At 40.1% G+C, this 27,855-nt stretch overlaps 1 protein-coding gene across 1 annotated transcript in view; it reads left to right on the forward strand.

Moving 5' to 3' along the window:
* LOC134676835 (uncharacterized) overlaps positions 1-27,855 on the forward strand; it is a 46,923-nt gene that overhangs the window by 7,888 nt on the left and 11,180 nt on the right. The window contains exons 5-25 of the mRNA XM_063535216.1: positions 1,175-1,273; positions 1,655-1,735; positions 2,570-2,622; positions 4,596-4,727; positions 4,974-5,032; positions 6,299-6,410; positions 7,298-7,357; positions 7,908-8,014; positions 10,060-10,236; positions 11,533-11,653; positions 12,023-12,178; positions 12,970-13,087; positions 14,205-14,349; positions 15,051-15,158; positions 16,681-16,831; positions 18,331-18,446; positions 19,218-19,307; positions 19,660-19,766; positions 21,658-21,748; positions 22,783-22,887; positions 25,184-25,240. Of these exons, the coding sequence (XP_063391286.1) occupies positions 1,175-1,273; positions 1,655-1,735; positions 2,570-2,622; positions 4,596-4,727; positions 4,974-5,032; positions 6,299-6,410; positions 7,298-7,357; positions 7,908-8,014; positions 10,060-10,236; positions 11,533-11,653; positions 12,023-12,178; positions 12,970-13,087; positions 14,205-14,349; positions 15,051-15,158; positions 16,681-16,831; positions 18,331-18,446; positions 19,218-19,307; positions 19,660-19,766; positions 21,658-21,748; positions 22,783-22,887; positions 25,184-25,240 (2,245 nt within the window). The remainder of the gene's footprint in view (positions 1-1,174; positions 1,274-1,654; positions 1,736-2,569; positions 2,623-4,595; positions 4,728-4,973; positions 5,033-6,298; positions 6,411-7,297; positions 7,358-7,907; positions 8,015-10,059; positions 10,237-11,532; positions 11,654-12,022; positions 12,179-12,969; positions 13,088-14,204; positions 14,350-15,050; positions 15,159-16,680; positions 16,832-18,330; positions 18,447-19,217; positions 19,308-19,659; positions 19,767-21,657; positions 21,749-22,782; positions 22,888-25,183; positions 25,241-27,855) is intronic.

Below are 27,855 nucleotides of genomic sequence, written 5' to 3' on the forward strand. Positions count from 1 at the left end.
TTAACCCTTGTTTGTGGTATTATCAATTGATTTAAATAAAAGGCATGTTTATGTTTATAACATTATATATATTATTTATTAAAAAATGTTTTACATATAAAAATATACACTGAATACTGGCAACTGGCAACTTAATAAAAAAATAGACATTAATAAAGCGCATTCACAAAGTTTTCAGTACCTTTTATACAAATAACATTAGGCATGCCTACCTATTACACTTTACACACAGATACAAGTCACTACACTTTACACACGGCATTTTACACAGATTTCCAACTTGTATTCATACATTTCTTCACGGTTAATTAATACGCTTTCCAGATGCGTTCCTTCCTTCCTTCTGAACCCACTAAAGTTGTAAATTTCACTCTGGCTGCTTCAACAGCCGTTGCTCCGCATTTAGCACATTTTCTATGTGCATTGCTGTAATCCATGTAGGTACAGACTTACAGTCTTAAGTGGTACGTAGCGGTACACGTTGTATGTATTATTTAAAGAGTTAATAAATAAAATTTTCGTTATGAACTTTAACCACAGCAGTTGGACAGAGTCATTGACAAATATATTTTTTATTATGGTGGGTAGACGTACCTACCCTCCATATATTTTATGAACATTGATAAAGACAGTTGGAAGCAAATATTCATTATAAAACTTAATCGCATGTAATTAAGTTTTAAGCGTTTTAAGTCCCGTTTTATGATTAATATTGTATAAAATTCGTGATAATTTAAATCAGAGTTGGGAGCAATGTTGCTGTAGAAAAATGTTTTTATTATTATTACTCGCAACTTTTTCCCGGAGGCCAACGCACACATAGAAGCTTAAGGCGCACACATGCGCAATTATTTGGGGACATAACTTTCTTAGGAAGTGAACAGGCCTTGGTTATACGTAAATGAATTAGGTAATAGGTACCAGTACATTACATATGAGGATTTAGAGATTAGAGAATTTAGAGGCCATGTTTTCAAAATATTAGAATTTATTGAACAAGAAACAATTTATCGACCTAAGATCAATTGTGGCTGACATCAGGTCAAGCATAGTGATGATTAGTTCGGGATTCCCACAGGGTTCTATAATTGGTCTTACATTCTACTATTTGTGAATGATGGAATTACCTTTACTTGTTTCGTAGTGGATATCCGCAATATATGTTTCATTTTAGGATACGCCAATTTTAAATGGCTTAAAGGCCATCTTAAAGCAGCCCACGATAAACCTAAGAAGTCTCCAGCAGAAGGCACTAACGAGGATGCAAATGATGGTAAGTTAGTTATACTTGAACATTATTTTAGTATTCATCCTTGTCGTATCCTCATGACTGAGGGACGTGACGAATGTGGACACTTTTCACCACTTTTCTGTCTTGGGCCCAGTATTTGTGCCGTTCCACGGAAAAAGGTACTTTATGGCGGCTGGCGCTTACGTCGCATAGAACCGCAATAGTATTGGAGCGGCGTTAATAATAACGTAAGCGCCAACCGCCATAAGGTACCTTTATCCGTGGGACGTCACATTTTAGTATTAGCATATTTTTTCTTGCTTTGATACTTATAATACCTAATACAAACACACGTACAAATTTGGTAGTAAAATTACCTGCATGAATATTATAGATTTACGACACTGTATTACTTTATTTTAGAATCGCAGTCACCATCTGAGCAGTCGCCAGTGGCTAAAAGAACTAGGAGTAACGATAAGAAAAATACCGAGGGCGACAAAGGTTTGACACTATTCGGCTTGTCATTTTGACACTATACGGCTTTTAGTCATTTTGACCCTTCCGTCATAGGCATAAGTAAGCAAATCGATATAGTCTCACAAACAACTTTGTCAGTAGAAAAATGGACGATAACCCTTCGCACCTACATTTTTTAAATATGCCGCTTTTTCTACTGACGGAAATGGCTTCACAGAATATATATCTAAACCTTACTTGAAAGCATGACTGTTAACCTTTTCGACGCCGTGTCAAACACAAAAGCAGTCTCTCAGACGCCACGTCACCGAAGTGTAGTTTTGACACTTTATGCTTATGCAAGTAGGTCTATGTTGGTCTGTGACCGATTAATCGGTCTTTGGCGTTGGACCTGCGGTGCGGATATATCGATCATTGGAGTTCAAAAGCTTAAAATTGTGTCGCTTAACTTCAAACTCGGGTAAATCCATTCGACCGACAGAACAGTTGCGAGTGCATTAAATTTTATTACAAGCTTTTATTTAGTTTCACCTGTCCCGTTGTCGGTCTGTAATCAAATCTTGCAAGTTAAATTTGATCCACTTCCCGGTTTCCGCTTGAACTGTAATTTTGCATACATATGTAAGTCGGGTGACAATGCAATATTATGGTGTCATCGAGCTGATCTGATGATGGAGACCGGAGGTGGCCATAGGAACTCTGTGATAAAACAACGAAACCTAATTGTGTTTGGGGTTTTTAGAATTGTCTCGATGAGTATTAATTGCCTGTGTAAAAAAAAGTACAGTCAGCTATAAAAGCTTGTACCAAAAATAAATTTTTTGCCAAAAACTTATTATTTATGATATTCTCTTTCAGATGATGCAGTAAAGTCAGAGGATGAACCTACAAAATCGGTGGAACCTGAAAATGTATGTTAATAAATTATTTGATTTCTTCTTTCGTTCAGTTAAATAATTTTAATACACGCTGTTCAATATTTATAAATTATCATTAAAAACCATCGCTTAGCGCCACTTGTACAGTAGCCATCAGATATATCGGAGCGGCCAAGGTGCTCACAATATCTGAAAATGCACCCTGACGCCTTGACAATAGAGGCGTGTTCAGATATTTGTGAGCGCCTTGGCCGCTCCGATATATCTGATGGCGACTGTACCAATACCAACCCACTAACCCGGGCTTAACCGGTTAAACCGCTAACCCAGTGTCAAATTGTACTGGTAACCATGGTATCTCCAGGTTTAACCGGTTAACCCCGGGTTAGTGAATGGTACAAGTGGCCGTTAAAAGTTAATTCCATCAGCCGTCATGAGAAAATAATTCAAAATTTGCATCAAATTAAACTGTTTTTTGGCAATTTTTCACAGACATTTTATTGTTATGATTGTATCGTTAGAATAGAGTGTATTACTGCAATGTTCTGCCGCCAGAGTGCAGCACTAAGCTAGCTAGTAATCCATAGAGTAACATATACATACTAAATATATGCGTTCACTGATACTGTGCCTTAAACTGTTTTGTGACAAGTTTTCACAGACAATAAAATATGACATTGATGCATCAAGGCGGTTTGTTAACAAGGTTCGCGAAACCGGGAAACGCGAAAAACGAAATTTAGTTATCTGCCTCTTTATCGCTCGAATAAGTATTAGATAACGAAATTTTCTTGTTTCGCGGTAGACCCTCAGATTGTGATGGATTGTGGTAGTAGCGCCCCCTATGCAGAGTTTCGCGTAATATTAATATTTTTGAAGGCTCTACGAGCTGGTCTGGTGAAAAATAGTTTCCTGTGCCAACAGTTACTTCAGTGTCTATTAATTTTAGGCAAAGAAATATGTAATTTCGTATAAGATAAATAAAGTCTAAGAAATAAACGTGCCTCGGAAATCAAGAAAAAGTCATTCTCGGATAGATGGCTCACACACCTTTAGCCTATACTCGGCTAGATGGCGTGACGACACCGTTTCATATTTAACAATTTCAAAACATATATATCAGTGAATGAACATGGGTCAAAATGATATAAAAATAATAATAATAAAATAATCATTTATCCATATATATTCATTTTTTTGATAATTTTATACGTGTTTATTTTGAGTTATAGTCGTGTGTCGATAGATGGCAGTAAATTTACAGTGACTACAACATTTACTATGACAGGACCCCTCTATCCTATCCTTCGAGCAACACCGGCTTCCGACATGTCGGAAGGGAGGGGCCCAAGCGATATCTCGCCGTACAAATCTTTCTGCCATTTTTCGCGGGGGGAAAGGTGCACACAGTCGCATTTCTCACACACTTACATACAAAATCCAATCTGTAATGACGACACAAATACATAGAAAATGACACACGTCAAAGACAAATCTTGCAAACCTCGATCTCTTTTTGTGTACGGACGAGTGACTAGTGTCACAACACGTACACTAACACATTTTCGTTGAAGTATGTCATTGTATTCTGAGAGATGAGAAGTCGGATTTGTCGCTCGACCGATCCGCAATTTGTACTGAGCGAGCAAAATCGATAAATCCAACAATTACTTGGGACTAAAATATAATAATTGTATTTAAATGTAATTTAACGTATGATATGTAAAAAAAATATTACATGTGAAATGTAACACTTTCTTTTTGTAAATTTGATGTCCCCGACCTCTTTTTATAACAAAAAACCGAGCAAACAGGCATTTTTGTGCAGCAGTGTTCACGCGCGCGTCTGGACTCGGTCTAGTGAAAAATCCAAGTGCAACTAGTTTTATTACCCGCGCTAGATTAAATTGACGCGCTAATCTTGTACCTCGGCAGAGGGGAAATAGTGCGAATGCCGCCTCCCTTCCGTGTTGCTCGAAGATCCTATCTATTCTTTTTGATTTTAGGATAAAGAGGAGTGCAAAATGGAAATTAAGTTGGAAATAAAGCAGGAAGCGTTAGATACCAGCGACGAGGAAGCGATATGGATCGTGCATACTGACGACACGCCGGCCGATCAGCTGCACTCCCTTCTGCATGTAAGTTATTGGCATAGACAATTAGTTATTTAAGATACACGTGCGAATAGTTAATACGAATTACCTATTCGCACTTGTATCGTTCAACGTTTTACAGTACATATGGCCCTTTAAATTTTCAACGTTGTTATGTAATGTGCTTATTATAGCACCTGGTGTCGTAATGTAGCACCAGATGTGCTGTAAATTATTATTACCTACTGCATGTTTGTTTTACAACTTTCAAATCGCCCCTCTGCATTCTAGGGTGATGAAAAAAGCAAAGATGCAGTGTTCAAGAAACCGCAAAAATGTGCCAAATGCAGGTAGATTGTGTCTCCATTCACAAGCAGATATTACGTATACTCTATATCTTTAGGTATTTTTAAATAAAAGTAAACAAAATCTACCCTCAAATGGCTCCTTAGGGGTCATCCATTAATTACGTCACACGAATTTCTAGGTTTTTTTACCCCTCCCCCCCTCCTTGTCATACTTGGTCACTTTTGGCAAACCCCTCCCCCCTAGTGTGACGTCACATTTTTTCTACGAAATCGCCAAATCGAATTAAGTAAGTACCTAAGTATTATTAATATTTTATCAAAATATTTTTGACGATATAAATATTAGTAATTTTATAACCCAAAACTGCTTAGGAAAGAAAATTAAACGAATAAAAACGATTATCGTTTTAAAAACTTGTTATTTAAATGTACAGCGAATAAAATGATTTAAATAAATTTTCGGTTACTGATGAAGTTAAAGTGACGTCACAAAGTTTGTGTCTCCCCCCTCCCCCATGTCACAATATGTCACATTTTCTTGACCCCCTCCCTCCCCCTAAACGTGTGATGTAATTAATGAATGACCCCTTAAGCCAGTTGACGGTAGATGAATCTAAAGTGCTAATTACCGCACTAGGGCGGCAAAGTTGCTACTTTACCGTCCTAGTACCGTATGTACCTTGTTTAAGCTAACTGAGCAAGAGGCTTCACCGACGTGGCAGCGGCAAAGCTTTAATTAATTATTAGACGACCGGTCTGGCCTAGTGGGTAGTGACCCTGCCTGCGAAGCCGATGGTCCTGGGTTCGAATCCCAGTAAGGGCATTTATTTGTATGATGATACAGATATTTGTTCCTGAGTCATGGGTGTTTTCTATGTGTTTAAGTATTTGTATATTATATATATCGTTGTCTGAGTACCCACAACACAAGCCTTCTTGAGCTTACTGTGGGACTTAGTCAATCTGTGTAAGAATGTGTATTTTATGTAAATAAATATTTATTTATTTACATAAGTAAATATTTATTTATTTACTTATGTAACGTATAATGTCATCTGTACCTAGTTTGGATTTGATATTTCGTAAGAAGTAGTCTAGATTTGAGTTAAAAATGACCCTATAGGCTATAGACATACATATGTACAGATATTATGTTTATAGTATTATAATAAATACCTAGAGTAAACGTCGTCTTTATTCATCAAAATATTTATCTTTCATTTTTTTAAGTATACATGCTTATCTACGCTGTTTTTTAAGTACCTACGAAACAATTTATAATTTTTTAAACAAACTTTACTCTCGCAGTCAGATCATGGTGGATATGTCCACGCATAAATGCAAGAAGCGAGCCCGGAAACGAAAGTGCTCGGGCAAGGACGAAAACGTCACTTTATCCTCTCAGAAGGACGGTGTAAAGGTACGTTGGGATCAATAAAGACCGGATAGAGTGTGCTGGATGCGGGTCGCTTCCAACCGGCACGTATGGAGGTCCAAGGGGGAGGCTTATGCAGCAGTGGACGTCTTATGGCTGAGATGATGATGATGATGAGTGTGTGCTATTTTACTTATTCATCAGTTTAAATACTAATAGTGGCTCCGTGGGCTGGGGGCATAACGAGAAAACCGAAATTCGCAAATTGCGGGGATCTCTCTCTTTCACTCCAATGAAGGCGTAATTAGAGTGACATAGAAAATTGCCCGCAATTTGCGAACTTCGTTTTTCGCGGTTATAGCCCTGTAGACATCGCGAGCACAACTTAACCTCGTAGGGCCCAATGTGCATTACAATGTACACTTTGTTTCAATTAAGCCTTTATAAGGCAGGTGGAATATATTTCCCATCTGATTTTGAACTTTATATCAAAGTGATAGAGTTCAATTTTGCATGATTCTAACACCTTTATGCCTTAAAAAGGGTTAAATTTGCACCTTTCTAAAGTTCATTACATAAAGTTGCATTTCTTTTGTTTCATTGTTTTCTAAAACAAACCCCAGTCACCCTAATCTACTGTACAACATTTCCTATATAAGTAGGTACCAAATGTAGGTAGATGGTTAGAAGTAAAGTTGTACCTACCCTCAATGAAATGAAAAAATGATTCCCGTGTTTTTCGGTACATGTGTCCCAAAACATCAAAAATGTCCTTATTTTTGAATGAAATGGAAAGATGATTCCCGTGTTTTTCGGTACATGTGTCCCAAAACATCAAAAATGTCCTTATTTTTGAATTAAATGGAAATATGATTCCCGTGTTTTTGGGTACATATGTCCCAAAACATCAAAAATGTCCTTATTTTTTGCAGAGGCCACAAGGTAGACCGAGACAAGGCACGGACTCTGGTGACAATGATTTACTGGTACCCGTAAGTCTACCTATAAAATAAGTATATTTAAACTATAAATGGGTCCATATTGGGTCGCATAATAATTGATTGGCCTAATATAATGTTACGCATAAAACTCATTTCGCATAATTTTTATTGTGCTGAAAATTTTAACATCACTGAAAAATTATAACACAAACCTAACCTAACCTACCCTATTCTACACAACCTCGTCAAAATATTTATTATATGTACTAAATATTAGATTTTATGGATATTTTGTATGACAGACGAGTGTAAGACCTAATGTTTCTTGGAGAAATGTTATCATTAACATTAACTGTATCGAGTAGTAGAATAAAATTGCAAGTGTTTATTTTTTGGAATTTTTAGTCGATTCGAGTCCCGGGCAAGGCAAGCAAGTTTTAGAAAATCTTTGAATGCAGTTTTGTTTCTTTTTAAAAATAAAGGAATGTCTCCTTTAAGTAAAATGAGCCAGTTTAAGGATTTAAGGGAATTTTCCTCCAGGGCCCGACTTATCTTTCCACACTGTATAGTGTAGTCTCAGCTACAATGCGGGTATTTTCAGAGGCCTCGTAAGAAGAAAGCCGCAGAGCCGACATCGGATCCCCAGATCATGACGTGCCATAATTGCAATGAGTCCTACACGTCCAAAGTACGCTTGAAGTTTCACATGTAAGTTATGTCGTCGTCTATAGTCCGTGTTTTTTAGCATTAGAAAGAACTTGGCAGAAGTAAGCTTGTGGTTCTAAATCCGGCACTTTTAGCGGTAATAATTTGAAGTAAATTATATGTATTGACCATGCTACATTAGATAATTCAATAATTATTAACAATTAAAGAGCCTGATAAAAACTGCACGCTTGCTTCTGTGGAGTTCTTTCTAATGCTAAAAAAAACGAACTATAGACTCTAGTTCCCACAACACAAGGCTTATTGAGCTTACTGTGGGACTGGGTAGATCTGTGTAAAATTGTCCTATTAAAAAACCGGGCAATTGCGAGTCGGACTCGCGCACGAAGGGTTCCGTACCATAATGCAGAAAAAGGCAAAAAAAAAAACGGTCACCCATCCAAGTACTGGCCCCGCCCGACGTTGCTTAACTTTGGTCAAAAATCACGTCTGTTGTATGGGAGCCCCATTTAAATCTTTATTTTATTCTGTTTTTAGTATTTGTTGTTATAGCGGCAACAGAAATACATCATCTGTGAAAATTTCAACTGTCTAGCTATCACGGTTCGTGAGATACAGCCTGGTGACAGACGGACGGACGGACGGACGGACAGCGAAGTCTTAGTAATAGGGTCCCGTTTTACCCTTTGGGTACGGAACCCTAAAAAAACAACGGGTTGCACTCCGGGAGTGCCGACAGAAGTGAAAACTCGATGACTAGTCCAAAATGTCTGCAGCACTATGTATAATTGACCCATCCTCCTTTCTATTGAAAAACGTTAGTTCCGAAATTGTTGGTCAGCGAGTTTTAATTGTTTAAAATTCGAATAGAAATTGTAAAGTTACCTTGCAGACCTCGCATCTAAATATATTTGGTCATGATATTTTGAGTTTTATTCACCAGTACTAGAGTTCACTTTTATTAGCGATTTCATCAAGATGTAGCTTTATTGAATTATATTTGAGTGATATAAAGTTAGAATGTAACTGTGAGATCCTCGTATTTCAACTTGTACCAGATTAGAACCTTTTTAGGGTTCCGTACCCAAAGGGTAAAACGGGACCCTATTACTAAGACTTCGCTGTCCGTCCGTCCGTCCGTCCGTCCGTCCGTCTGTCACCAGGCTGTATCTCACGAACCGTGATAGCTAGACAGTTGAAATTTTCACAGATGATGTATTTCTGTTGCCGCTATAACAACAAATACTAAAAACAGAATAAAATAAAGATTTAAATGGGGCTCCCATACAACAAACGTGATTTTTGACCAAAGTTAAGCAACGTCGGGAGGGGTCAGTACTTGGATGGGTGACCGTTTTCTTTTTGCTTTTTTTTGTTTTTTTTTTTTGCATTATGGTACGGAACCCTTCGTGCGCGAGTCCAACTCGCACTTGCCCGGTTTTTCATGTAATGTCATTGAGTTTTTCTTTATTGATTTAAATGCCATGTAAATGAGTGGCCATTTAAACGTTACGGTCACATGATCGCTGTCTCGAGTTTATAATTAGGGTTCCGTACCCAAAGGGTAAAACGGGACCCTATCACTAAGACTTCGCCGTCCGTCCGTCCGTCCGTCCGTCCGTCTGTCACCAGGCTGTATCTCACGAACCGTGATAGCTAGACAGTTGAAATTTTCACAGATGATGTATTTCTGTTGCCGCTATAACAACAAATACTAAAAACAGAATAAAATAAAGATTTAAATGGGGCTCCCATACAACAAACGTGATTTTTAACCAAAGTTAAGCAACGTCGGGAGTGGTCAGTACTTGGATGGGTGACCGTTTTTTTTTGTTGCTTTTTTTACGGAACCCTTCGTGCGCGAGTCCGACTCTTACTTGCCCGGTTTTTTAGTATTTGTTGTTATAGCGGCAACAGAAATACATCATCTGTGAAAATTTCAACTGTCTAGCTATCACGGTTCGTGAGATACAGCCTGGTGACAGACGTACGGACGGACGGACAGAGAGCAGAGTCTTAGTAATAGGGTCCCGTTTTACCCTTTGGGTACGGAACCCTAAAAAATCTTGCGCTCAATCCCTCTCCAGGCAATTCCACGACAAGACAGAGATGCTGAACGCCAACGGGCAGTACACGTGCCTCGAGTGTCCCGGGGTCACTTTCACGACAGAGACGGAGCTATTCGACCACGTGCACTTCCAACATGACAAGCAGAACCGCTATCAATGCCCTGTCAAGGATTGTGGGAAGACATTCTTTCTCAGGTATCCTGATAACTACACATCGGTAACTCGTGGCATTTAGGTAGCACTTAAAGATTTATTCTTAATTATTATTTGGGTTAATTAGTTAATAATATTAAACAAAGTTAAAAATTAATAAACAACACTAATTCCTATACGAGTCGTCGAAAAATGAAACCACAAAAAAAGGAATTAATTAAACTAATCTTTTAATTCCTACCTAAATGCCACGAGTTACCGATGTGTACTGATAACTACGTATGGAGTCACACGATAGAGCAGAGCTATTTGACCACGTGCACTTCCAACATGACAAGCAGAACCGCTGTCAGTGTCCTGTCAAGGATTGTGGGAAAACATACTTTCTCAGGCATGCTGATAACTTACCTTTAGGGTCCTGTAACTAGTCAGGAAAGAAGATATTTGACCACGTCCACTTCCAACATGACAAGCAGAACCGCTACCAATGCCCTGTCAAGGATTGTGGGTAGACATTCTTTCTCAGGTATCCTGATAACTTCCTTTACGGTCCTGTTACAAGATAGGGACAAAGCTATTCGACCACGTGCACTTCCAACATGACAAGCAGAACCGCTATCAATGCCCTGTCAAGGATTGTGGGAAAACATTCTTTCTCAGGCATCCTGATAACTTACCTTTAGGGTCTTGTAACTAGTCAGGAAAGGAGATATTCGACCACGTCCACTTCCAACATGACAAGCAGAATCGCTATCAATGTCCTGTCAAGGATTGTGGGAAGACGTTCTTCCTCAGGTATCCTGATAACTCATTTTTAAGGTAATCAAGGTCCTGTTTCAGGACAGGGATAAAGTTATACGACCAAGTGCACTTCCATCATGACATGCTTGATCGTTGTTACAGATGTAGTGCAAAATTATTTTCCATCGTACGAACGTGTCTTGCTATTTCAGTCAGTCTCGGTACAAAAAGTACTGAGGTTGACTGAAGTAGCGTGACAAATACGAACGCTCCCGAAAAAATACAAAGGAAATCAATTATGCGCAACATGTATACCATCTTATCTTTTCTCCTAGTCCTATAGTTCGTTTTTTTAGCATTAGAAATAAGGTAAACAATCTTGATGTGTCTTTTAATTGAAAAACACATTTAAAAAATAAGTTACGGCAAATATGTAACAATTATGAATCTAATACGATCATTTATATGCTTCTGCTTTCACAAGTAATAGTTATTGATTTTTAAAAAGCGTTTTTCTATTAAAAGACATGTCAAGATCGCTTACCTTCTTTGAAGTTCATTCTAATGTTAAAAAAAACGAACTGATTTTTTTCACAGAGCGTCTCTGACGAAACACAGCCGCACGCACACAGACACACGGCGCTACGTTTGCGGCACTTGCGGCAAGAGGTTCCTGGACAAACAGACTTTGGACGAACACGGAGTCACACACTTACAAGTATCCACAATAACGGCCTGTGCACACCGGCTGCGTGTGCGTGACGGCCACGTGAACGTGCGGTGTTGTAGTATACAGATCCTTATGAGAGACGGCACACCGCTTGCGTGACGTGTGCGTGTGCGGTTCCAACATTTTAGCGCACGCGCGCGTCACGCACACGCAAGCCGTCATGCACAGGCCTGTAGATCAAAATACCATTCTGTTATTTGGGTGGATTTTAATCTTCCAAAACTTTTTTCTATTTTTTTTGCGCCAAGGGAGTAATTTTTTTATTAAATTGAAATATATCATCTACAAAAGGAAAAGTCCCGTTGTACTTATACATTTATTTATAGTATTCATTTATACTGACTTTGTATTGTTCAGATCAAACCATACCAATGCCACATCTGCATGAAGCAGCTGACTCGCCGCTCTCGCTTGCGCATGCACATGCGCGCGCACGAGGAGTCGCTCTGTCCCGCTCTAGTGCCCGTCTGCGCCGCCTGCCGCCGCGCCTTCCAGAACGTTCCTGCGGCTGTGGTGAGACAGCTGTATACTGCTCGCTCTGTCCCACTCTAGGGCCCGAACCATATCAATGCCTCATCTGTATGAAGCAGCTGACTCGCCGCTCTCGCTTGCGCATGCACATGCGCGCGCACGAGGAGTCGCTCTGTCCCGCTCTAGTGCCCGTTTGTGCCTGCCGCCGCGCCTTCCAGAACGTTCCTGCGGCTGTGGTAAGCGAAATAGACTGACAAAAAGCGCGAAATACAAATTTTCATTGAAAAATGAAACGGCCTTCGCCCCGCCGTTTCGCTTGTCTAAGACACTTTTACTATTGGGTCGTGTTTAAGCTTCGGCCCTACGCGGAGCTCGGCCTTCGGTCTTCGCAAGCCTCGACGCTTCACCGTCGGGCCTTCGGCAGTTATCAAGACAGTTGACTTGGTAGTAAAGTACCGCATTCACGCAGCTCAGCCTTCGGCCTCGCTTTAAATTACTGGGGGTTGCACGCCTGGGAGTCGGGCTGAAGGCTCCGGGCCTTCGGCCCTCCGCCGGGGTCGGCCTTCGACATCCCGGCCGGTAGGTCATTCCCCTTGTTGGTCGTTCCCGCAGGTCGGCCTTCGGCCTCGCTTTAAATTACTTCGGGTTGTCATGCTTGGGAGCTTGGAGTGAAGGCTCCGGGCCTTTGGCCCTCCGCCGGAGTCGGCCTTCGGTATCCCGGCCTAAAGCTCGCCCTTCGGGCTCGCTTAACCTACTTGGGAATTTGACTTAGCCCGTGTCCGCCGCCATTTTGGATTAAAAAGATTTTTTTTTAATGATATTTGATTTAATAGGAGCATGTGAAGAAGTCACCAGAGTGTCTGGGGGCATTCGCGTGCGATTTGAACGAAGATGAAAAGCCGGCCGCCGTGTTGTCGCCCACTAGTGGACTAGTTCGACCCACGCTGGAAGGTTCGTTTTACAAGCTTTTATTTAACTTGCCTTATTAGTATGTATATATATATGTACTTCCCTTGGGAAGTATCGCGGTCTCGGCGCCAAATACATTTTTGTTCCTTTCGGCGTCGAGACCCTGGGTCCGTGGGGTCCTGGCGCCCTGAGTATCTTTGGAGACCTTTCAAAGAGACTCAAGGACGCAACTGCAGGGGACCCAAGAGCTGGCAGTTACCTCGCTCAACGCTTCAGTCTGGCAGTTCAGCGGGGTAACGCAGCCAGCATCTTGGGGACCTTGCCACAGGGGCCTTTTTTAGATTTAGTTTAGATTAGTTTTATTTTATTTTAGAATAGTTTGTATTTAGTTTAATTTTAAGTTATTTTTATTTATTGTTTTTTGACTTGTTTTTGTACCATATATATGAATAAAGATTTTTATACTTAATGTATGTTAGTGCATGTGCACAAATCACGCGAGGTTCGATAGGAGGGGGGGGGGGGCACGAAAAAAATCACGACAGATCACTTTGGGAAAGGGGGTAGACCTCACGTGTATTTTTCTACAGTGAACGAAACCAAGAAAAAATACCTACCACATGTGTAGATACTTTTTCTCGGTTTCGTTAAACATAAATCTTCACTCCGCACTTCAAAATGCGAGTCTATTTTACGAAATTTTGGAGCGCATGGCCTTAACAGTCTTCTTTTTCTTCTTCCTGGCGTTATCCCGGCATTTTGCCACGGCTCATGGGAGCCTGGGGTCCGCTTGACAACTAATCCCATGATTTGACGTAGGCACTAGTTTTTACGAAAGCGACTGCCATCTGACCTTCCAACTCAGAGGGGAAACTAGGCCTTATTGGGATTAGTCCGGTTTCATCACGATGTTTTCCTTCACCGAAAAGCGACTGGCAAATATCAAATGATATTTCGTACATAAGTTCCGAAAAACTCATTGGTACGAGCCGGGGTTTGAACCCGCGACCTACGGATTGAAAGTCGCACGCTCTTACCGCTAAGCCACCAGCGCTTCCGCGGCGCGTGGCCTTAACAGTCTGATGGAATTATTTAAAAGTAGAAAAATATGATCACATGATTTCTTGACGACCCCATATTTATATTACTTTCCTAGTAGAGCCACCGGGCCAACAGTTCCGCATAGAGCGCGAAGCCCAGTGCGCGGGCGCCGCCGCGCTGCTGGCGCCGCTCCCCGCGGCCCTGCGCGCCGCCGTGCGAGCCGTCAAAGTGGACAAGGCGTTCCGGTGCGAGTTCTGCGAGGAGTACGTATTACCCTACCCTACCCTATAACTACCTATTATGTTCACGGATCCCTTTGACATAATTATCGAAAGTCATAATGTAATGATTGTCCGATTATCATTAGTCATAATTCTGAAACCGTTATCTTTTCAGGATTTTCTTAAGGTTATCCTATAGATAGGTTTATTTACGGCAATTCTGGTAAATTACGCGTTTCCGAGGAAAACCAAATTATGACAAACAAATGCGGACAAACGGGAAACAATTGAGACCCGTTATTACATCTTGTATACTCGTATATATCGGCGGCCGATCGTAAGATCAGGCAGATCGTCATATTCCTAGGTATATCGTGAATCGTGGAAAGCTTTGTCCCGTTCCCTAAATCGACGAAGCCCCGCTTCGCGGGGCTCCTATTTCTGCAAAGTTTGCCCTTCGAGTATCTGAAGCAACCTAAATAACCTATCCTACCTATCTATTGGTTTAATGTGACTACCGTCAAAACATTACCTGCTATTGTAATTCTAACTCTATTCTTTAAGCGGTAAAGTTGTTATATGTATGGAATCTTTTGTTGTCATTGCTTTTTATTTTGCACACGTAATTAGGGGTTTGGTTTAACAATAGAAAACAATGGCATTCATCGGCAGGTAATCTCTCAAGTGGATTAGGACATTTTAAAACCGTACGACCATACTAATTATATGAATTTTCATTGTAGCGTGTTTTACCTGGAGGAGGATTTGAACAGCCACCGAGCTATCCATAAAGGGGTCAAGAATCCTTTCACTTGCCACATCTGCAAAGTCAGTTTCGCCACATATTCTAGGTACGTATTCAAAACGGCTCACAAGAGACAGAACTCATTTACTTGCGACATATGTACCGACTTACCGAGCCATCCATAAAAGGGTCAAGAACCTTTTCCCTTGCCACATCTGTAAAGTGAGCTTCGCTACATATTCTAGGTATGTATTCAAAACGGCTCACAAGAGACAGAACTCATTCACCTGCGACATATGTACCGAACTATCCATAAAGGGGTCAAGATCAAGAGCCCTTTACTTGCCACATCTGTAAAGTCAGCTTCGCCACATATTCTAGGTACATATTCAAAACGGCTCACAAGAGACAGAACTCATTCACTTGCGACATATTTACCGAGCTATCCATAGAGGGATCAAGATCAAGAACCCTTTCACTTGCCACATCTGCAAAGTCAGCTTCGCCACATATTCTAGGTACATATTCAAAACGGCTCACAAGAGACAGAACTCATTCACTTGCGACATATGTACCGAGCTATCCATAAAGGGATCAAGAACCCTTTCACTTGCCACATCTGCAAAGTCAGCTTCGCCACATATTCTAGGTGCGTATTCAAAACGGCTCACAAGAGACAGAACTCATACACCTGCGACATATGTACCGAGCCGAGCTATCCATAAAGGGGTCACCTCTGCCAAGTCAGCTTCGCCACTTATTCTAGGTACGTATTCAAAACTGCTCACAAGAGACAGAACTCATCCACTTACGACATATGTACCGAACTATCCATAAAGGGATCAAGATCAAGAACCCTTTCACTTGCCACATCTGTAAAGTCAGCTTCGCTACGTATTCTAGGTAATTCAGAGTACCTAGGTCACAAAGGAGAGAACTTATCTATACGCATACACCAAGTCAACTTTATTACGAACTCAAGGTATGTACGCTGAGCGGATCATAAAGGGGAGATCCCATTCACCTGAGATATATGAAAATATGCACGTATATATGCAGCTTCGCCATATGTGCGTAATATGTGCTAATATAGCTACGTATTCTAAGTATGTATGGTATTTAGAGCCGTTCATAAGGGCGAAAACGTATTTACATGCGATTTATGGAAAGCAAACGTTGTTACGCGGTTCACAAAGGAGAGAAACGTATTCCCTGCGATAAATAAAAAGTCAAATTAGTTACGTACTCTAGGTATTTATCCAAAGCGGCTCACAAGAGAGAACTCATTCACCTGGAAGATCTGCAAAACTAGCTTCGCCGCGTACTCTGTATATGTCTACCTACACTACTACTATGTTAACCATTACAATAAAGTTATAATTACTAATATAATTTTATTATAGTATTTATAGGCAAGTTTATTTTCGTTAGTGTGTATTATTTATCGCTATATTTTTTTGTGTTAAATTACCTATTCTGCTTTTTTGTTATTAATGCCTGCATATTTACTGTTTTTGTTTAGATGGTTGCTGATGGTTGCCTGGTAGTGAATGCCTTTAGGCTTTTAGCCTTTATTTGTTATAATATGCAATAAAGTTTAAATTAAATTAATAATATTTTGTGAATAGATGTACAACACACAAAACTACCCACGGCTTTTACAAGCGCCCTCTAGCGGACGTGAAGAGCGAGGGGCCGAGCCGAGCGGACTCCGGCCCGTCGGCGCGCGGCGTGCTAGGCTACGGGGGGTTCCCTGTCGTCAAACATTTCCTGTGTGAGGTAACAGTGCAACATAAATTATTTGCCTCTACTTCATAATGAATGAATGAAAATTTTTATTTTAGGCAACTAGTGGGCCCTATATAAATACCTTAAAACTAGCGTACATATTATAAAAATATATTTTAAAACTAAACACTACAAATCACATTATGGTTGCGATGCATTACGCAACCCCGCAGTGTCTGGGAGTGGTTGATAATGGTCAGATGTAGCTCAAAACTGGGACGAGTGGAAGAAGAGGGGCCTTTGCCCAGCAGTGGGACATAACAGGCTTGTAATGATAATAACTACGTCATAATCACACACGCTTAAAACAACCTGTCAACAAAACATACATATTTACATTCAGTTACACACGATTACAGAGCGGTACACAAAGGAGAGAACCCATTCACCTGAAATGTATGCAAAATATTTCTTTTTATCAATGTACTACATACACGGGTTCTTGCACATACATACCCTCATACATACCGGTCAAAATCATAACACTCCTTTTGCGTTGCCGTAGTCGGGTAAAAATGAAAAGTATGACACCTGGCCACAATTTCACATCGGTGACAGGTACGACGAATTGTAAAATCACTATTGCTGACGTCACAAGCATCCATGGGCTACGATTACCACTTACCATCGAGCGGGCCGTATTCCTGTTTGCCACCATCATTGTATTATTTAAAAAAACTTTATTATATCGGAAAAAGATATAGATATTTCTCCTGCGAAGTTTCTGACAATTGTCAAAGATTTAGAAGAATTGTAGGTAATTCTTGACAGGTAATGAGTTATATGTCGGAATTTCGTGACAATTGTAGTGTTTCTTGTGACAATTGTCATAAACTTAGCAAGAGAAATATCTGTTTTTTTCCGATATCATAAAGTTTTTTTTAATAATACAATGATGGTGGCAAACAGGAATACGGCCCGCCCGATGGTAAGCGGTAACCGTAGTTCATGGATGCCTGTGACGTCAGCAACAGTGATTTTACAATTCGTCGCACCTGTCACGTTGGTGAAACAGGGGCCTGAATGATTACATCAATATTATCCTATGAATCCTACGTTACTCCCAAAACAAACATAAATATAAAGATATTTTATACCCTGACATCCGTTTAACATTTTTAAATTGTAATAATAAAATAAACGACATCGAAGTTTAAAAAAAAAAAGATAAAGCAGGTAGTTAAGAACTGAGTGATTCATATCTACCCTACACAAAAATAATTATAAATATACGCAAATATTGAAAAAATAACTATAAATGTCAAAATACGAAATATATACTGTTATGTTTCCACTTGTCTTATTATATATTATTTAAGAAAAAATCTAGCGCTACACATTATATTTATTACTCACATATTTATTCCATAACATGTTAACACCTACAAAATACATTATGGAGAATCCTATACGAATCTAACCAATTTTCTATGTTCATGATTGTACTTATGTTAAGGAGACTGATTTTAAAATTAGTTTTTGTCTGTCAGGACTGCGGGCGGTCATATCTGCACTGGACGTACTTGCAAGTGCATCGGAGGATGAAACACGCTAATGAGAATTTCATCTACAAATGCATACACTGTGAGGAGACCTTCCCTAATAGGCAAGTGACTTTGATTCATTTTTAGGGTTCCGTACCCAAAGGGTAAAACGGGACCCTATTACTAAGACTGCTGGCCGTCCGTCCGTCTGTCACCAGGCTGTATCTCACGAACCGTGATAGCTAGACAGTTGAAATTTTCACAGATGATGTATTTCTGTTGCCGCTATAACAACAAATACTAAAAACAGAATAAAATAAAAATTTAAGTGGGGCTCCCATACAACAAACGTGATTTTTGACCAAAGTTAAGCAACGTCGGGCGGGGTCAGTACTTGGATGGGTGACCGTTTTTTTTTGCTTTTTTGCATTATGGTACGGAACCCTTCGTGCGCGAGTCTGACTCGCACTTGCCCGGTTTTTTACATTGTGCTAATACTTTAGCTAACGTAGCGTAGGACGCCCTCAGACTAGATGGAGCGATGACCTTCGCAAGGCGGCTGGCAAGAGCTGGATCAGAGTTGCCGCAAATCGTGCTCAATGGCGTGCAATAGGAGAGGCCTATGTCCAGCAGTGGCACAGAATAATATAATAGTACTTAGGTACAGAAGACTCACTCTCTAACAAAACGCGTCTGTCACGATCAGAACAGATATGGCCGCTAGGTGGCGACAGCGCCACGCGCGGCTTATGGCAAACCCCAAAATTGGGGTGAAACGGGTGTACTTTTAGCTACCTGTAGCAAAGCGACGAAATCGCGGAGTGAGACACGCCTGGCAGTGGACGAGAGTAGGCTGATGATGATGATGATGGATACTTTACTTTTGTTCGTAGTTGGAGCGTGGCGTACCACAGAAAGAAGGTGCACGGCAAACCGACAGACAAGGGCAACGGAGCCACCAAAACTGTCCACACCGACTACAGGTAACAACCTTACGATGATGTTAACTGTTAACGGGTCAAACGGAAAACTGTGTTACGTCTTTCCTGTAGACATACACAAGAGTTAAGGGCTATAAAGGTTAATTTTCTTATTGAACCCTTATCCACGTGAAAAGGCCCTCCTTTTATTTTGAGAACTATGATAAAATCATTACTTACATGCCCACAAGCTGTTAACGTACAGTTGGCGCGAACACACTAGTTTTCTCTCCTGTGGGCAAGAGTTAACAGCTTGTATCAAAAATGAATTTTTGCCAAAAACTTATTTATGTACTGAATTCTTACTATCGTGTAATGCATATGAAAATAATAATATTAAGTATAATTGCCGAAGAATCCCATGCCGCGACTGCGACGAAGTTTTGCCAAACAAAACTGCGCTCTATAAACATAGGAAGAAGGAGCACAGTTACGTGGCATTGCCGATCAATGATAATCAAGGTATACAGTAATAAATCATCATCACATTACAGTCAAGTATTTGTAGATTTCAGTCATCATATCACCTAGGTATTATTTAGTAAGTAATTTTAGGTTTCGTTCTCAATATTAGCATTAAAAAATAGATGTAGTTTCGCTGTAGATACGTCATTGACTATATTTTTAGAAATACAATAGTATTTTATTTAGTGATTACATTCATAGTTTGTATCTTTAGGTATTTTAAAAAAAGTAAACATAATCTACCCTCGAATGGCTCCTTAATCCAGTTGAGGGTAGATGAAAACATTACACGAACAAATAATGTAGGTTAAAGTCCGGTCGTTCAGTGACTGATCCATGCAGTTTTGTTTTTGGTTGGTTAACCAATAAATGTTATAACTAACCGAAAATGTACAAACTATAGGCTGATAGTGTAAGTAGGATAGTATGTTAGTAATGTGTTTAGATTTCAAGTTTAACATCCTTAGATGCTAGATGGGGAATTATTAGTTTACTTTTATTTAAATACCTAAAGACATATTATTAATATTATTTCAATTTGTGTGTTGACAAAAGTTTACGTGATCGTCTTCCTAGCATTGTCTCCTCTTTAACCACGACTCACTATAAGAGTTTGGGGTCTAAGTTAATCACAAAGGTAGCCTAGGCGCTCGGTCTTATCCTTAACCCTTCGACCTTCATAGTCAACTAACGGGCGCGGTTACAGCCCAATAGAGTTAGATCAAGAAAAGTCTGCAGCGACTTTGATAGCCCACGCAGTGCGTTATTTATATTGGCGGCCGATCGTAAGATCAGGCATATCGTGAAATTCCTAGGCATATCGTGAAACGTGAAAATGTTTGACTCGTTCCTTGAGTCGACGGATGCAACCTAACCTATCTTACCTATATATTGGTTTAATGTGACTATCGTCAAAACATTACACAGGAACATTACGATTGCCTGATCTTACGATCGGCCGCCGACATATATACGTCATAATTTCATAGATGTTTGACGTTTAAAATAACACTCACCTGTATTCGAACAATGAGATACGTTTCTTCAAACAATAACTTCACTTTCGACACTTGTTTCAATATCTAGTATTTGACGTATCTTATTGTTCGAATACGGTTGACTTGCACTGCGTGGGCTGTCAAAATCGCTGCAGGCTTTTCTTGGTCTAACTCTATCATTTATCAACCCTCGCGCATTCAGACAAGGTTCACGATGACGCCCCTACGTGGCGTTGAGAGGCAGTTGACTTTACCATAAGGGCACACGGGGCCCGTGCCCAGGGCCCCAACCTCAGGGGAGTCGAAGAACTGACAGTAACAGTATATTTGATTACCCATGATTACTGATGTGCCTAAGGAAACTTTCCAAAATTGCGAAATGTTTCGGAAATTTAACGTAAGAAAAATTCGGAAAATTGCTTACTTTTTTGTATGAAATTGAATGTTTCCAATTTTAAATTTTAATTTCCCATATTTCCTAGTGAAAGTTTCATGAAATTTCCGAGAATTTATAGCATTTTATGAAAACTTTCCGCAACTTGCACATCTGTACCCATAATAAATAAAAGATGTTACTAAGAAAAATGTTATAGTTCGATTTGCTTTCTTTACTTTCCATTAGGGCCCCAAATTCTTATGTGCCTAATAAGGGCCCCCAGCATAGTTTAACCGATTCGTTGCGTGTTCCATTTTCAAAAACTTTTGGCTGTGGCGCGGAGCAATCATTTCATGACACGGCAGCCATGCCATGCGCCATAGAATATGATGACACTCCTCCCGTGTCATACGCCACACGTAAAAAACATTGATGACACGGCAGGCGTGTCATCAGCCCCAGCATAGTTTAAGACGGCCCTGTTGAAAGGGTTAAGAGTGAATGAACGTTCCAGGGTTGGGTGGTCAGCCGCACACGGAGGCGCGTGCGGCGTGCACGCACTGCGGGCTCAGCTTCCCCGCAAACCTGCTCTCACACCATCTCAAGTAACTATTTATGTGTTCCATGAAAATACACTATGACTTATGAAACTCTTTAACCTTTTGGACGCCAATGACCGATATATCCGCACTGCAGGTTCAACGCCAAAGACGCATTAATCGGTCACAGACCACAGAGCAACATAGACCCACGTGCATATGCATAAAGTTCAATTTCAGTTTTGACACATCGGTGACGTGGCGTCCGAGTGACTGCTTTTATGTTTGACACGGCGTCGAAAAGGTTAAAACCAACCACAGGCTTAAACTGTGTCGCATGATAGACGAGAGTGGAGGACCGGCACGAAATCGCCTTTTCATACAAACGTTTGATTGTTCTGATTATTAATATGCAGAGGGGGAAATGGGCTGAACGTTTGTATGGAGAAACGGTCCTCCGTCCCCTTTCCTCTTAAGCTTTCTTTTACTCTCTTACATAACTTCGTCGAGTCGCTTAAATTTCAACTCGAAACATCAATTCAACTATCAGGTTTTGGGATTTTGGTGTTAAAAAGAGATAATAGGGTAGATATTTCCTAGAAGGGTAGGTAGGTGGAATTATCCGAGTTTGAAGTTAACCCTTTACCGCATACGAAGCCATATATGGCGGACGGATATGATATTCAACTCTATTGACAGCTATTAAAGTTCATATTTCAACAAATATTTTTATTACATATTAATTGACTTATGTATAATTGCTACTTAACTATATGTATTATAAGGTACTTGTCGAAAGCAACCAACTTTGTATATTATGTATAAATAATATACAGGGTGTTTGGTACATCGTTTGCCAAATTAAAACGGCAGATAGGTTGAGTCATTTGCTATCTTCCAGGCCTAGAAATTTTTAATTTGTGCACGTTTCTTTTTCAGCTCTATGTCAGTTTTACGTAAATTTCAAATTTTTACTTGCCTAGAAGTAAAAAAAAATACGCCATTTTTTTATAGGCATAAGCAGATAGCAAATGACTCAACCTAGCTGCCGTTTTAATTTGGCAAACGATGTACCAAACATCCTGTATAATGTTCTTCAGAGAGGTCCACGGGCAAGAGGCGCAGTACCCGGCCACCCGGTCACACACCTGCACCGTTTGTGGCCACGCCTTCCGCACTGCGTCCATGCTTAATGAACACTCCAGGTATGTCCTACATATCATCATCTCAGCTCAGCCATAAGACATCCACTGCTGAACATAGGCCTCCCCTTGTCGTACATATAGCACGCAATTATTGTACTTTAGAAAGGACACGGGGTTATACCTGGAATATCCATACTAATCTGTTTGTCAGTTACCTCTTCACGCTTAAACCGCTTAACGGATTTAGTTTAAATTTGGTATAGAGATAGCTCGAGTCCCGGGGAAGGACATAGGATAGTGTTCATGTTGGAAATCATCCCTAAAGAGAGTGAAAAGGGAAGTTTTTTTTTTTTTTTATTATGAATGGGCTTACTCATGGCCACAGACTAGCCGAGGCGTAGACGTGGCCTACGATGGAGCGAGCTTGCCCAGAAGGTGCCTGTTCACTCTTGATTTGAAGGTTGCCGGGTTATAAGAACACGGAAATATAGACGCCGGCAGGGAATTCCATTCCTTGGCAGTTCGCATAAGGAAAGTAGAAGCAAAGCGCTTCGTGCGAATTGGTGGAATATCTACCATGTAAGGATGGAAACCGGCCGTGCGTCTAAAAGTCCGATGGTAGAATGGGGACGGTGGTATAAGCTCGTGTAGCTCTTGGGCACACTCCCCGAAGTGCAGCCTGTAGAATACCGACAGGCTGGCGACTTTCCGCCGATGGGCCAAAGACTGAAGCTCAGCCGTTAGCTTCTTGTCGCCAATCATCCTCCTGGCTCTGCGCTCCACTGAGTCCAAAGCGGCGAGTTGGTATTTAGCTGAGCCATCCCACAGGTGGCTGCAATACTCCATACACGACCGGACTTGAGCTTTGTAAAGTGTTAGAAGCTGTCCAGGTGTGAAGTATCGCTTCACCTTATTTAGGACGCCCAGCTTTCTGGCCGCAGTTTGAGCTTTAGACTCAATGAAGCTGCCGAAGCTGAGGACTGAACTCAGCTCCATGCCGAGGAGTTCCAGACTGTCGGCAATAGGTACAGATGCACCCCGGAAAGAAGGAGTCAGGTCGAACGGACTCCGTTTTGCGGAAAACAGACACGTCTGCGTTTTGGAGGCATTGAACGTGACCAGATTGTCATCACCCCACTGGGAAACGAGACTAAGGGTCAAGTTCATTCGCTCAACCATGGCCTCTCTCTGTGAACGTATATCCTCCCTGCTGTCCCCTGCACTAGCCAAATATCTTTCAACAACCGTACTGTCATCTGTACTTACTGTGCACGTACTGTGAAGTGGAATTGAGAGAGTTAATAAATTGATGTAGGCAATTAAGCTTATCAAATTTAATGATTGCTACTACACTTTATCCAGGCGCTATACTTTAGCTTCTGTTACTGATTCCACGTAGACGAAGTCGCGGGCAAAAGCTAGCGTGCAAATAAGCGTACATGCACATTATTTACTCCATATAATATGTCCTACGTAAAGTACATAATTATTGTACTTAATAAAGTACTCGCGGTCCACTAATCAAAATCTACAGATAAGTAGTTAGCCTAAACCTAAGTTATTAAGTACTATTTAATACTTATAAAGTAATAGTTATTTGTTTTACACGGGGGCAAAGTTATTGTTTAACCGCTCGTGCTCATATTGATACCCGAGCAAGCGAAAGATTCCAAAAATGAACCACGAGCGTAGCGAGTGGTTCGAAAAATTGAATCTTGAGCGTTGCGAGGGTTTCAAAGCACGAGGGATAAACAAAATTTGCCCCCGAGTGAATCACAAAATTTTTCACCACACCAACCTGAAGCAAATATTAAATGTAAAATATCATACAAAATCAAACCAAATCAAATCCAAATGAATGTTATTTATTTTATTTATTCCATAATTTAACATTTACAATCAAGCTACACATGTTAATAGTTAGGAGTGACATTATATAAACATTGAGAGTAAGATTTTACTTAAGTACTAACTATACAATAATTGAGCTCGGCGTCGTTATTGACTCCAGGTATCGGCTACTAACTGACAAAAAACTAGGTTCCGTGGATTGGAATATGTCAAATTCGCTGTCGCTGTCCAATATATCGTTCAGGAGAGACAATGCGCGGTGCAGCGGTGAGTGGGATAGTGGGATAATGTTATTAAATATGTATCATCCAAAATCATCATTTAAAAGTCAATTCTACCAGCAAACTTAAAAAAAAAACAACTGAAAATTTGCATTCGATTACTTTGCCTCACATGTGAATAAAATGCATTGCTATCAGTTTTTGAAGCGCAAAGTAAGCCTTTCCGAGCTGGTGTGGTGAAAAATATCTTGTTATTTTCTCGTTTCATTTTTGTTTGGTCACAGGATTCACACCGGAGAGCGGCCGTTTCCTTGCGACGTGTGTGGGGTGGCTTTTAGAAGGTGAGTCTGATAACTGCACCGTGTGCCTGCGGTCCTACTGGTAGTACAATCGCCTACACTGTTAACTGCCCATCGATGGACCTTATGCCTTTTGTAATAAGGTCCAACGATGAACAGTTACAATAGTTGCTGTTTGTACCAAAAGCATTTTAGCATATGTCCCTAATAGCGGAGTCAGTTATGAAGTTGACCCAAAAATTTTTTATTAAGCTATGAGCTTCATCACATATGATCTTTGAGTAATTCTAAGCATTTCAAGCCTGGGAGGCAATAAGGGGAGGGGGGGTACAAAGATGGCCGCCACCCGTCATCATTCAAAAAAATCTGTTCTGGTCCTGGTGGCTACTAGGGCAAGTTTGGTATCATTTTCGTATAAACCGGAGACGTAGAATTCATTGCTGATATTTGTTTTTTTCAGCTTCATAGTAATTTTACAAGAAAAACGTAAAAAGATGAAAATTTAGGATGGAGGTTTTTGCTTTGAGAGCTAATAACTTTTGTATAGTGGCCAAAAATATCATATAAAAAATACTATAATAAAGCGTAATTCATGCAGATTCTAAACATATACACGTTGAGTAATATCCTACTGCAAAAAGATGGTGAAAAAATTATTAAATGACCGCAGCGCGGGTAGTTGGACTTTCGTTTATCTTGTGGACCGTCGTTTATCTTACAAAATGATCGAGTACGAGTATCTACGTAGGTATGCTTACTTTGCTAGATTTTATGATGACGAATAAAATACTTTCATACAGACATAATTTTATGCACTTTAATTTTAATGCACTAGCAACGATTTGAGTGGGGCCTAGTGTTATTTGACCGGTGTTTTCTGTAAGCTGGAGGTAAGCACGTACTTCCCCAGTTGGGCTCTGCTCGGATAGATCTGGAATGACATCCGCTGTGCTGTGCCCTACCACACAAAGCGAGATGACATTCACAGTGCCCATACCTCTCTTTTGAACGTAGTTTAAGGATACGAGGGGCAAACTGAAAGTGTTTAGAATAGAAAAAGCTGAAGTAATTAGGACGTTACTCTTTATTTTAATGCGTGCTTTATCTCTTTCTGACCACGCGTACAAATTTTCATTAGGATAGGATTACCCTGAAGCGCACACAGCTCATTCTTCCAATGCCTTTTTTGTATGGCGATTTTAGGTCCTCGGAGGTTTTGTATGAAATTCATGAGGTACCCATTGGGATTCAAGCTTTTTTGACACAAAATAATTTAAGCAAGATTTTTTTAACAGTGTCATATGAATACTGAGGGATATCAAAAACTACTGATATACAATTTTTTGCCAGTATTTTTTATTAACCGCACAACTGTGCGATGTAAACTTTTGACGTCACTCTAGAATGACATGCTTCTCTATGATCATCCGTTGAATACCTACAAAAGCGATTAAATGAGTAATTTAAAAAATAAACCGACGTACAAGAACTAGGCTTTATTATGAAACTATAACTGAAGCCTACTGTAACTCTGTTGTCGGCTGAGCCAACAATGAAAATCGTTATAAATAGTAATACGAAAAAATTCTTAGGGCGAAATTGGAATAACGCTTGACGTACAATTTCCAAATTGCCATCAATCCTGAAACACAGATAACTACCAAATTGCATATACCTCAAAAAAAGTATAAAGAGTTATATTTTCATAAATAATATGCCTCTTTTTGTTATATGATCTCTAAGTAGCCTTTTCTAAGAACTTTCAGAGTTGCCTACGTATACCCGGGTCCAAAATTGGGTCCGAGAAATAACTATTATAAATGAAATTATTCTAAAGGTGCCCACTGATTAACAGTCCGCCGGACGGTATCGGCCTGTCAGTTGTTCGGAACTGTCAAAATTTTGTTCCAACTGACAGGCCGATACCGTCCGGCGGACTGTTAATCAGTAGGCCCCTTAATAAAATAGCGCTCTTATTTTTGCTGATAATATTAAAACACTATTTATGAGAGAAATTGTACTACTTAGGAAGAGGCAAAATATTTCACTATAATTTTCATGTTATAACTCACTTTAAGTAATTTTATAGGTACTTACTTGTTGTTTTTAATAAATAACTTCAACCTGCACATAACATTCATTTGGATTTGATTTGGTTTTGTTTGATATTTTACATTTAATATTTGCTTCAGGTTGGTGTGGTGAAAAATTTTGTGTTTCACTCGGCGGCAAATTTTGTTTAACCCTCGTTCTTTGAAACCCTTACAACGCTCAAGATTCCATTTTTCGAACCACTCACTACGCTCGTGGTTCAATTTTGAAATCTTTCGCTTGATCGGGTATCAATATTAGCACGAGCGGTTAAACAACAACTTTGCCCCCTTGTAAAACAAATAACTATTATGCGGAGAGCTTACATTTAGAAATCATAACAGCTATGTATATTTGTCATACTAATATAGGTTATGCAAGTATGACTTGGTGACAAACCAACGAAGCCCCGCCTCGCGGGGCTTCTATTTTCTGCTCTGAGGGATAAAAGGTAACTAACGAACCTAACCTAACCCAACCTGAAATTGCGGTTGTACATGATCTTATTTGTTAAGCGAGCCGCCCTCCTCTTTAGACATGGGGATACCTGTGTGTATTTTTGTAAC

Source organism: Cydia fagiglandana, chromosome 25, assembly GCF_963556715.1.
Source record: "Cydia fagiglandana chromosome 25, ilCydFagi1.1, whole genome shotgun sequence".
Lineage (NCBI taxonomy): Eukaryota > Metazoa > Arthropoda > Insecta > Lepidoptera > Tortricidae > Cydia > Cydia fagiglandana.